The 12,502-nt window shown below is 41.8% G+C and overlaps 1 protein-coding gene across 4 annotated transcripts in view; it reads right to left on the bottom strand.

Moving 5' to 3' along the window:
- The window catches only part of LOC111244045 (protein phosphatase 1 regulatory subunit 16A-like), a 242,917-nt gene that overhangs the window by 59,860 nt on the left and 170,555 nt on the right, over positions 1-12,502 (bottom strand). For all 4 annotated transcript variants that reach the window (XM_022790598.2, XM_022790592.2, XM_086980736.1 and 1 more), the window contains one exon: positions 10,673-11,905. In XM_022790598.2, the coding sequence (XP_022646333.1) occupies positions 10,673-10,843 (171 nt within the window). In that variant the 5' untranslated portion in view covers positions 10,844-11,905. The remainder of the gene's footprint in view (positions 1-10,672; positions 11,906-12,502) is intronic.

Below are 12,502 nucleotides of genomic sequence, written 5' to 3' on the forward strand. Positions count from 1 at the left end.
GAATGGACAGTTGTGGCTCGATAGTTGACTGGGTGAATTAACAGTGTGTGACATCGTTCTGTTCAGCATAGAAACTCCGTCTGGCTGGCGTCACAATATCTGCCAGCCGGCCAGCCTGCCTGGGTCAATCTGTACGAGAGTCAAGTTAGGAGTCTATTTGAGACTCGTACAACTCGATAAAATCGTCTTAATTATTAGCTGTTTTTGTAAAAGTGGGCCGATGGGACACTGAAGCGAAGAACCGATTATCCGCCCCAGATAGTTGTTTTTATAGTTCGTTGACTCGGCTCCCTTTTAAGGGTGTCCCTTTCGCTTAAATGTACACTTGTATCTAGTATTCAATACACTGTTAATTCCAGTACCACATGGACGTATGTAGATCTGAACGAGGTAAGCTTCAACATGCCATTAGGGCTATATGAGGGCTGAATATATAATAGAACTGCATATGTCGTAGATAATTATAGTCACACTGTAAGATATTTGGAATAGAATTTAATGATCAACATGTGACCTTTCTTAGACGACGGCTTGCTTAGAAACGATAAAGGAATAGATAAATCATCGGAGGAATCATTGCCGATAGTTGTTCTAATATGTAATGTGCGGACGATAGCTGGCAGAGATATTCGTGGGTACCTTCGCGATCGCACATGAGCGCCAACATTGTACTGATAATTGTTGCAGATCGCTCGTGGACCTCATCTATCTCTGCGTTGAAGTCGCTATCAAATCCGTACACGGCGTTTTTTTTGAATCCATAACAGTCTAATATATCATATGCATTGTATATCGCACAAGTACTCTTGGCGGGCCCTTATCCATCAAACGTTGTTACCTACTACCGACGTATTCGTAGTTGCATAATCAAAACGTCTGCGTCGGGCTTACGAGATCACTGGCTGATCTGTCAATAGCTGAATTTCGACTATCAGCTTTGTCCTATTTCTCCGTAATGTTTTCGTGTGATGTTTAACAATACCAAGAGCGACATAGGGAATGAGATTCTCACCCTCAGTAACTTCTATACAGATATTCTTATAGGTGAGACGATGAAAAAGACAGATGCTGCACCCAATACACATAAAGGGACGGGGATTTGGTCAAATTTTGGACATTTCGGTCATCATACGACTCTTCTGGGCAATTGATTTGTATAGTGATATTGTACCGAATCGATGCTTTCCAAAAGCAATAGAATTGTCGCTAACAATATCAGAATAGTATTTCGATAGGTACTCCATGTAAAAGTAGTTAGTTCAGTCCGATGTGTTTGTGTGCCCGCGGAGAACATACAGCAATCACATTTGATTTGCCTAGGAACATACAAACAGCATGTATATATGCTTTGTCCACCTAGACTCGTCGAATAGAAAAGTAGGCAGGCTAGTAACGTAATCACTTGTAGACCACACCCAGAAGTGGTTTCTTTGTGCCCATAAAAAGAAGTAGACGGCAGACCATGCAGTTGCCAAGATTTCCATGGAGCTCGTGTGATTTGCATCTTTGGTCCTTGCCCATTTGAGCAAATGCTTGATTCGTAGCTAGAAAGAAAAAAACTGAGAAAACACCGTATATTCATTAGAGTGACAGATTATTGGACAGACCTTGTCTAGAAGAAAGCCACACTATTCTTGTCTCTCGTTATATATGTATATGGACATCCTGGAAGGGGATTGATTATCATGGCTCCTCCGACTTTAATATCTGCCTATACTCTGTCAGGTTTATACGTACTGTATGTATATTATTATTATTATATCCTATTCTTATATATAAGAATAGGATAAGTAGGAAACAAACAAAAGAAAAACTTTGTGATACACAGTGTGTTACTCTGTGAACGACGACACTCACTATGAAGTTCTGCATCCCTTCGCATAGATTTTTTACTCTATGTGGATAGAGATAGCGTCGACTTCAGTAAAAGTAGTAGTAGTAGTAGTAGTAAATGAAGAATGAAGTAATTTTTCGTAGAAGACTTCACACAGATCAGTGAGGAAAATGGTAATGGCTTTAACAAGCGAATGGGTAACAAAGGCACACGGACGGCCGGCAAGTATAACTAAACTTAAAAAATTATGCGGAGACTTCGCTGTAGGTATAGTAACACGGTTACCTCTATCATCACCAGCTCTAACGTGACGCTGCCCCATTCCATTAGCCAGCTAGTTATCAGCTTTGCTACGTTGCCCGTGGAGAACGTATCTATTCGTTTGTTCGCTGTCATGCGAAAACCAACTTCATTAGTGCTTTTCCTTTTCTGCGCATAATAGAAATATGGCTACGGAAAAAAAGCAGGTATTAAAGAGAAAGGAGGAGCGAATACTACACACAGGCCCCGAGCATTGATGGTAGCGCATTAAGAAACACATGTAAAAGGGTCAACAACACTAGAGAGACGTACGCGTTCGCGTTCAGAAATAGGTCTGAGGGCTTCGAATGAGGGTATGAGATATAGTACACACATACATATATATATATATATATATATCTGATGTCTGCATTCGCCGTTACCTGCATAATGCCTAACGACTCATAAAGACTTAGCGTTACAATATTCCGTCAGCTTGCATACGTCGCACAGCATGTGTGGTCACTTGCCGTTAGTTTCCTTCAGCTGTTTTGATCTGGAATGATCGCATCACCTTCTAACAGATGCTGCTGTCGTTATGATAAAACGAGCTTGGCCGCTTCCTGTATGTTAAGTACCGCGTTACGAAATAACCCATCTTTCGGCATCCGAATGGTGCCCGGGATGCTCGAACGGTGTACCAATGGCACTCGTCATTGCAGAGCAGTGTGAACGATTTCGTCGTGAAAAGATGAAACCGTTGCCGATCGATATACAAAAACATCGAGACAAACAGAACTTTCACAGAAAACTAGAAGCGGCCACATTCAGTTATGTGTTCTATATAATTTAGACTACAAACGTTTATATATAGTACAGTGTTATTAAGCAACGGGACGCATTGCGTTTCTTTATTAATGTGTGTGCATGTATTTCATTGAAATAGTATCGGCTTTCTCTTCTTTTGCCAGAACGATATGAAGCATTTGCAATTATTCAGTTTCGTAGATATTTCCTAGATGCCTACCCACTGTTGCAGATATAATTTTCTATACCGCAGTTCATCATCACTTGGATCTATTTATAATATGCCATAGTCGCTGGGGTGAGAAAAAGATAACTCTTTGGAAACTACTTCATCATCAGCTCACGTCATTTAGAACGTTTCGATGCACGATGTTTTTAATCGTTCTGCTTTTTTACGCTACGTCGTTACATGCGAATACACCATGAGCGGATCTTCTAGCTTCAGCCACGCGTGTGTCCAGCTCTTTAGCAACAACTGTATGACCGAAGACTTGTTTATCTAGAATATATTTTAATCCGCTGGTAGTGGGTCGTTAGCGGCCAGCTTTAGCAAATGGCCTCTAGCAAATATCGCCCGTCTCGACTGGTGTCCGCATCGGCGGCAAGAGCAATGGATACCAGAGTAAAGTAGGGAAACCAGGTGCACATTTTTCTGCCACGTACCGAACTTTGTTGTCATTAGGGGCGCAGTACCAAAGAAAGCAGCAGCTACTAAATAGGCAGGCGATAACTGGCGTTGTGGCGCACCTGACCCCTGAGTAGCTCGGGTGGTCGAAGTAGCCGCTACGAGTTAGGTTCAATTTCTTATAATAATCCCATAGCAACGACTGATCATATCCGTGTCGTTATCTTGTCGTCCGAAAAAGCCTAGTCCTTTATATGGTTTGTATTATGTAAGTTTCGTTGATATTCAAGGTAACAGCTTTCAGCCGTTTGCCTAAAATTTCCCAGTTCTAATCGTTCTGCTTTCATCAGGTTTGATTCTCTGGAAATCACAGAGATGATGTAGTATGTCTGCGAAAGGTTCCCCCGTCCATGGTATTACAAAATCGTCAAAAAACGCATAGAGTTAGCATATCCTTTGTGTGGATTCAAGATTCTCAAATATTAGATGAAACTGCATGGTTCAATCCTGAATGGGTCCTATGAAGGTTTTTATCCAAATAAGTAAATCACATCGTGTTCAAGAACGCTAGCCCTAGCAAGCTGGGCATATCGATATACCTTTTTTTAAATAGGGAGCCTGTTTACTCTGCGTGTTTACACAGAGTTTCTCGTTCCCTCTAATTAAATGTTGGCTGCTAGAGCAGAAGTTAATAGGCCTAATATAAAAGAATTTGGCATAAGTATGGAAAAGAGAGACGTGTCTCGCGGGAGACGCGTTCACTAAACGAATAGTTATCTTAAAACGCACATACAAAATATCTTCACGTAGCTGCAGGGAACTGCGCCGCAAAGCGCATACAGACGCATCATTAATGAGAAGACGCGCGTGCATACGATTAATCATTGATTAATTTTTATATTGCAATAAAAATTGAAGAGATAATCAAGAAGTTATATGGAATAAAGTTTCTGTTTAGAAATTTACCTATTTGAATCTCTCTGAGTCACTGTTCAAGTACAGTACAATTATATAATAATAACAGTGTCTGTGAAATTATCTGTCTCTTTCGAAATTTTACTTCTCACGATAGCAACGTCACATACAATTAAACGTATATTTTTTTTATGCCAAAAAACGTTTTTATGCTGCGTCATAAATCTGTTTTCTCTTCTCAAGACAAACCGTTCGACAAATGCAATTTTCCCTTCTTCCTCAAGTATTCCCAACGATTTTATCTGTAGCTAAAGTTACTGTAGATGAAAATTCTACTTTGCCTCTCGTCTTTCTTCTATGAAATTCTGGACACCCAGTGTTGATATCACATATATTAATTCGACGAATTTCCGTGATTGGTTTCCGTGGGTAAATACTTAAATTTGTAGAAAACGGGGTGAATCAACGGATGAATTTACTATGACTTCTAGCCCAGTTGGAAGGAAAGTTGAAGGGCCAACCAGTGGAAAACAATTGATGTCATGGGCCGACTCACTCGTACCACGATCTCACCGGAACAAACGGCGTTGTTCAGGTAGACTTTGTCGATTTAAGAATCAGCAAGAATCAAGCAAACGATGAGACTAACAGCTGATCGTACTTGGTCAGATAAGGTAAATGAGGTGTCCTTACGACACCTATTAGTCATGCGATTACTCTGGTTAGGCACAAATTCCTGTCAATTCGCGTTGGTTGCAGAGATGAGCGACTTTAATCTAAGGAATAGATACGCGGTACGGTAACGCTTCTCGTGTAGTTGACCGTAGTTCGTACGACGTACTGCTACGAAAAAACGCGTCGCTATCCGTTCTGTCCATTCACATTGTCATCAGTTTGGCTTTGCCTTCTGCGATAACGGGGCGTCACTGCTATTTGTCGTATCACGTTCATGGGTTTTCTACGGTGCCGCCACCGTCTTGTCTCAACCATAAGGGTTTCCTAGTTCAACGAAGCATGCATCCGCCACTCGACAAAATTCCACGTTCGGTCACATTAGCGATGGTTATAGCTGTCGTTGCATAGAGAAAAGAAGACCAAGAAAAGAGGGAAGAAAATCTCGGATCAACTTCACGGATCCCTTTCCGGGTAGTCACACTAAGCCGGGTCTTTGCTTGGTTGTTGTCTTTGTAACCGTCCTGCCAGCTACGCTGAATCCAAACGAATCTCGAATCCGTAGGCGGCCGACGTCTAACTGACAACCGTCTTCACCTGCAGCCGGCATCTGGCACCTAGCGACCCAACCCATAGCTATTCTTTTGCTGCTCCTTTCTAAGTAAGTCCCTGCCGTCGCTGGCAAGTTAATGATGAAAACGATATTAAATATCTATTGCCGTAGTGGCGTTTTGCTGCCGTCCGGCAGATCAATGAGCTATGCTGGCCATATGCTGACCTGAGGTAGACTTGAGCCGAGCAAGTGAACAGGAGAACGCCTAGGGAGGACCCAGTTCCACAAAAGGCTACTGTGCAAGCAACCGACTAAGGGAACTTAACGAGAGAAGCAGCGCTGGCATCACAAAGCATCCGCCCTAACTAAGGTTGCGCGTTCATCCTGACTCTGCTTCCAGGCTTCTGAAGCTTGCCGCCTTTTTCTCTCTCTTATGTCGGTTAATAGATTCACCACGGATGCAGTGCGTGAGAGAGAAAGCACGCCTTCAAAAGCTTAGCGTGCCTTAACATTACAAGGCACGTACGCCCTCGCGAACGGGTGCAAACTGTGCATGAAAAATCTGTGTCCTACCCACTCCTAGCAATGGAAGAAGGTATGGCTTGTATGCGGCCAGCTCCTCGAATTCATTGTTCAGTCAACCAAACGTAATGGTATGTTACAACACGCATAAAGTACCAGAGAACAAAGAAGTTGCCCGAATAGGACGTCGCACAAGTAGGATAGTCTATCCGGCCGCAGCTACGGAACGAGATAACCAGCACAAGGCTAGCGATAAATGTCGAGCAGTGGCTCCCTAGAAATATATTCCAGATTATATTATGTGAGTTTGTGCAGGTTTTGAAACGCGCGCTTATAACAGGCATATAGTTCTTTTCCATTCAGTTGCTATCCCGGAGGTGGGCCTTGGTCTTTCAAAAGCTGCCTATACCTAGGGCCCATATAGATGAGTGGACATTTATCGATGCTCCACAAACTATAACGCTTTCGTTTCATACAGTATTAGCCGGACGAAGACGGGTTACAGCAAAAGCCGAGTTCGAAATCTTGTTCACTGGCAGGTGTGGATAGAAGCGCTGCCGACTTCCGGACTCCTCTGTCAATGAATCGAAAGGTCGCTAACTGATACATGTCAAATACAAAAAATGTTTTTCTTACATAGGTAAAATTACAATTTTGCTCATCTGTAAATGATTTCGTGACTGGACGTAGTCTTCTGGCAGAAGTCTTCTTGTCTTGGTCCTCCTTACCCGTTATGCGCGGCAAGCCATCTGTCTATGAAAATATTATGTAAATTTGTTGAACTATAGGAATATATACGTATCCCACCGACGTGGACATTTCAAAATGATATCGACGTTAAATTTACTTTAGTAATCTTGCAATCGCTCGCTCGCTCGCTTTATCATGTCCATACAAGTACGCTCGTCGTGCACTGGCACGCGAGATCTCTCACGACAACAACAACAACAACAACAACAACAACAACGACAGCAATAACGACCATTTGCAAATGTAGATACAGGCATTCTGTCGCCGTTTGGTATCATCTAGGGCAAACGAGAGCTAACCAGGGCAGTCCGTTTGTCCAGATTTTAGCTCGAAAAGCGCCTCGTAGTTAAATTAACCCAACCAGTTAACACCAATGAACGAGTATAGCGAGTACGCTTGAGCTTTTAATGTGGCATATCTACACGCTCGTCAACGTCATACTAATACTATATAACTACTTGATGACGAAATCCAGACATCACGGACTTCTCCATGGGCATCTACAAATATTGGATAATTCAAGGTTGCTCTCATAATGTTAGCCGAGAATTATCACCGGTCTGGGGCGGCGAATGAGTTAATATTATTATGGATTCAGTAAGTCCACAGCAGCTGACCTCAATCAAACATGCTGACGTTGATATGTTAAACGTATGGGCTCTAGAAAATACTCGGCTCCGCGAGTCTGCCTATATGTGTCTCATATGTTGTATAGAATCATTGATACACAATTTATCTCAGTTTGGCGACCTCATGTTCATACGAGGCATGCCGATCGAAAAATGCTTACGTTTCATCTTCTGATCTGACGTTCATCGGACAGAACAAATATCTAAAGGCCTCAGAGAGGGTAGTCATTCCCTCGATTTCCCATTCTTTTTCGTTTCGAGGAACACTGTCGATCCTTCATTCGTCACATGCGACTGAGAGGTCTGGCCTCGCGCTGTTGTCAGTCGTGAGACACTCTAAACGATGCTAAATTAACGTACTTTAGTTATTATACATCGATACGCACTTGAGCCTATTTAACACGTCTATACTTCTGTGCCAGTTCCACCTTAATTGACCGTCCGACCTGGCAGTACTCGATTGACTAGGCCTGGCCTGCAAATGTCACCTGCCGCTAGCCTGATGATAGGCAAACGTTCAGCGGCAGAGTGAATTAAGGACCCTCCACGGCAACAGCCAAAATTTGCTGCTCTTACTCGATTATAATACAAGACAGATAACACATTTCGTCACTGTCGTGTCCGAAGAAGCACAAACGTAAACATGTCATCGATATGAAAAACATAGTAATTGAAAAAAACTAAGAGAATTTATCTCTGTTTACTTTTACAGTTAGGTACCTGTATAGCGCGGTATCTACAAACGCGCATGTAGATAAGAGCTGGAGTGCAAGGTCTAAGCGGTTCTGTACCCTGTCGATTCAAAGATTTTTCTTAAATTTAGAGAAGAACTTAGATGGAAAGAAAGACTACAAAGTGCGACGTCATAACGAACAATCAGTTGTGCGTTTTCGCAGATTTCACACAGATACTTTGATACGTTTATTATAATGCCGCAAAAGTAAATGCGCACACTGTTCGTATGAGTGAAAATTATCTAAGAAATAATAGAAATCGGATAAGGAGAACGAATGAAACAGTACGCTGACCTTGTCAATAGGGCGTAGGGATAAGTGGGGCTAAGAAGACCACTGACTAGCATTTTTCGAATTGGGTTCGTAGCTACCACCAGTCGTGATATAACTTTCGCGTTTACCCACGTTACTGTTACCTCAAAATTTTGGTGTCTTAGGGCTGAAAGGAAACTACTGCTGCCTACCCAGGCTATAGCTGGACAGAGCGAGGCACTTTGATAAATATACATATGCATAAAGTGCGCGAGATCCTATGACTACTTGCATAAGTTAGCTCCTTTATTTTATCTAAAACCTTATTCTAGATGTATAACTTATATATAGCCTACATATAAGTAACACACATAGCTGGCTAAGTAGAGGAGACCCTCGTTTCGTGTAAACTTTTCGTCCATTTCGACTTCCACTTAAAGCAAGTTGCTCATAAAAAAAGCCCATTTATCGCCATTTTGGTCGAACTCTGCCAGACTTATTTGTTTTAGTAAAATTTCATGATTGAGCGGCATATGATGCTCTCCAGATTTTACACTCTCTCCGAGTACGCCCTACGATATTCGTTCCATGGTGACCAAAGAAGGGCTGCATTTTATGCAGCAGTCTGAATAATTTGAGTCGAACTGCTCGTAAGTATCATGTGGGTGAATGACTAAATTAAAGAACTGACAAAGAGGGCAGTATAAAGCGATCAAGAACGAAAAAGAAGGGGTTTCAAAGGCGCTAAACGACAGCTGCATTATACGTACAAAAGCGGGTCAAATTTGGTAAATCTTAGACGATTATCCGTGGAGCTTCTTCGAAACGTTAAGCACATGGGGGAGAAAGGGGTTGTTAGCAAAAGAGAGATCTGGTCTCCGGCAAGCGAAATCTGCTTCTACCGTCTATACTAGTCAATTTGAAAACGAATCTCTTGGGAAATTAATTAGTCTTGAATGGCATCCTAGAAGGCAGACAACGAAGAACTAAGCTTGCAATTGTATCGCAACTGAGGTGTATTTGTGATAATTTTTGTCAACAGTTAAGAGAGACAAGTTTTAATCAAACTATTAAAATAAGTAGAATTTACTGTACGGAAGTCTAGTCAGGTGATATCGTATTGGAGTAGGTGGATATAGTAACGTAGTTTCTTACGAAACGTACACGTATTTTGTTACGGTAGCATATGTGTAATGCATATGACCACTAATTACGTCCGTCATTTCAACAATGCGGTACTTTCCTGATTAAGTAGCACTTTAGGTTATAAAAATTGCGTCTATTGAACATCGTGATGATGAATGCCATGATAAAGAAGCGATCGACGACAAGCGATCTTTCTTCCGTAACTGGCTTATTCAGTATATGGCTACAGAACTTAGTCGTTATCTCGGCTAGGCAGGCTAGCTCATTAAGAAGTTTTTCCTTTGTGTGAATAACTTAAACGTTATTATCAATACTAATGTTGATGACGGTCAAGATGGACAAATACCCCATTATAGACTAGTATGTACCCAGTGCAATGAGCTTTGAACGCTCGCAGTGCAAATGAACAATTGTTCTACTGAATGATTGATCTTCACGCGACTCTAATTCCGAGCTTCAAGATCACTCCTGCCGACACCGTACGTTATTACCGGTGTTTGCCCTGAGAGCCTGTGAAACGGAACCTTGATAAATGACATCTTGTAGCGAACAACTCTAATGAGAGTAGGAATTTTTCTACTGGGCTTAATGTTCCAACGCTCTTTATTAGGGTCATATATTAAGCGACTGCAACCTTTATAGATTTAGGAGGATACAATGCATTTCGATCGTTTGCATGGCTGTATTCCGGCTAGCTGATTAGGCCATATTTAAAGTTTCACATTTCCATTGTTGTATGCGACTGCCAGAAAGAAATCTTCGCATCCTTTGCAAAAAAAAGCACTTTTGTACTTTGTAAATAAAACAATAACAGGTTGCTTAATCTGAAGTCTTTTGCCAACGGGTATCGCTAGCAGACGTTCACTATATTACCTAAACCACATAGTCAGCATTGCTGTACTCGTTGTTTAGTAAACTCTATGTAGATTCAGTACGGTAGTCTGAGGTAGTTGGTTTTGAACCACCTCGAATAACGAACCCATTTACACTCACCTTAGCTCCGCTCTTCTCCTGACGTTGCTCCTTCCGTTTGAGCTCCTTCTCTCGTTGCGTCCACTTCTTGAGCTGTTGAATACGGCGCTTTTTGGCATGCTTGAGTCGCTCCTGCGTCGACATCCGCTCCAAAGTCGTCATTTCTTCGACGAGCTCGTGATGCTCAGCCATGACTCTGCTATCAGTCTATAGCGATTGTTCTCAACGACAGCAGTTGCTAGTGCTCAATGTTGTGTCTCTCGGCGTTCTCAAGACAGGCGCGCGTGTCGTACAGCTTCTAACCAGCGCTCTCCAGCCCACACGAGACTTTTTTGGCACTTATTAAATCTTCTACCAAAAAATGTGGATCTACAAAATATTGGACCCCTAAGCGTTCTGAAGTGATTCTTCTCGATGATATCTTGATCAAATAAGATTCCTTCATAAAAAGTAAACTCTGAGATTGCGATATCTATTCTTTATTCTCAGGGTGCTTAGTTCAGACTCCCTTGCCCTTGTCAGTTCGACAATTCCTTTGATTTCCTTGTATTGTACCCTTTTTCGACTTGAATTTTTTAAGAAGGTGGCAACTCCACGAACGAATTCGGGAGTCACCGCATTGTATACTATATATATATATATATATATATATATATATATATATATATATGAAAGTATATTCCTCTAACAGGTGATGCCTTTGTTCTATTTTTAATTACAATTTATTGCTTATTATAGCACTTATTAAAAGTATGGGATAAGTAAGGTTGATCTTCTCTTCTGTGTAGCACGGTACCAATGATTAATCCCAATGGTAGGGTCACGATTCCCCTCTGTCTCAAGACAACGACCCAGTGACCAGCCAAGGTAGCAGAATCTCACGTTTTCTAGCCTTTAGGATAGGCCTAGCAACATATTCAAACCCCTGTCATCTTTCTTAGCACGGCAGTTATGCAAATGTGACAATCGATCTTCAGTTCTCGTAGAGAGGCTGGAGTAGTGGCTTTTTAATTACAGCTTACATTCTCTTTTAATTTGGTTGTACGGTTTTTTTCCTGCGAAGGCCTGTGTTCAGCGTCCTGCAGCCTGACAAGAAACAGTCTAACCAAACATATTCGAGACTGCTTGTTACACGTATTTGTGAATCGCTTCATTCTGTTGTTCGTGTGAAGGCGTAGGCGAGGTTTATCTGCTGAAAACTTTAGGCCCCGACCGTTGATGATGATGAAGCTGTCCGAGTGAAGACGGAATCACCTGAAATTGTTTCGAAGCAAAAGTACAACAAAGCATAGTAAATATTTGCGTATTAGTATTTAATTTGAGATAATGCTATGCTATTTCGATACTGGCGAATCATACGTAACAAAACAAGTCTCTGTTTATCACGTCCAACACATAGTGTACTACATACTTTTCATGCGCGAATATAACAACGAGTACATCTAAAATAAGTAAATTACAGGTAATCAAACTTATATCCTCAGGGGTATGCGGATCACCCCGCACCATATTCAGGCCCGTGAATTTTGCTATCGCTCTAATCCTTTCTTTTCAATCATTAGACCAGTCTTGCATCGTATAGCCAGTCTACTAACAGTGGGAACAGCGGCAAACCACAATAGCATCTGAATGTAGTACGTGTTGCCAGTACATTCGATCTCGAATGTATGTACGTTCAGTTACTGACCGAATCTGTTACAGGACGAGGGCGGACAGGACGAGAAGCTATTTACATTTCACTAGCACCCCCGATAAAAGGCCCTGCCAACTACTGTATCTTCATTTGCTTCCCATTACTATTAGCAAACCACTACTGAAAAAAGGACAAGCATGTGTTCGGCAGTAGTCAAG

This window comes from Varroa destructor, unplaced genomic scaffold (assembly GCF_002443255.2).
Source record: "Varroa destructor unplaced genomic scaffold, Vdes_3.0 BEIS01000002.1, whole genome shotgun sequence".
NCBI classification, from domain to species: domain Eukaryota; kingdom Metazoa; phylum Arthropoda; class Arachnida; order Mesostigmata; family Varroidae; genus Varroa; species Varroa destructor.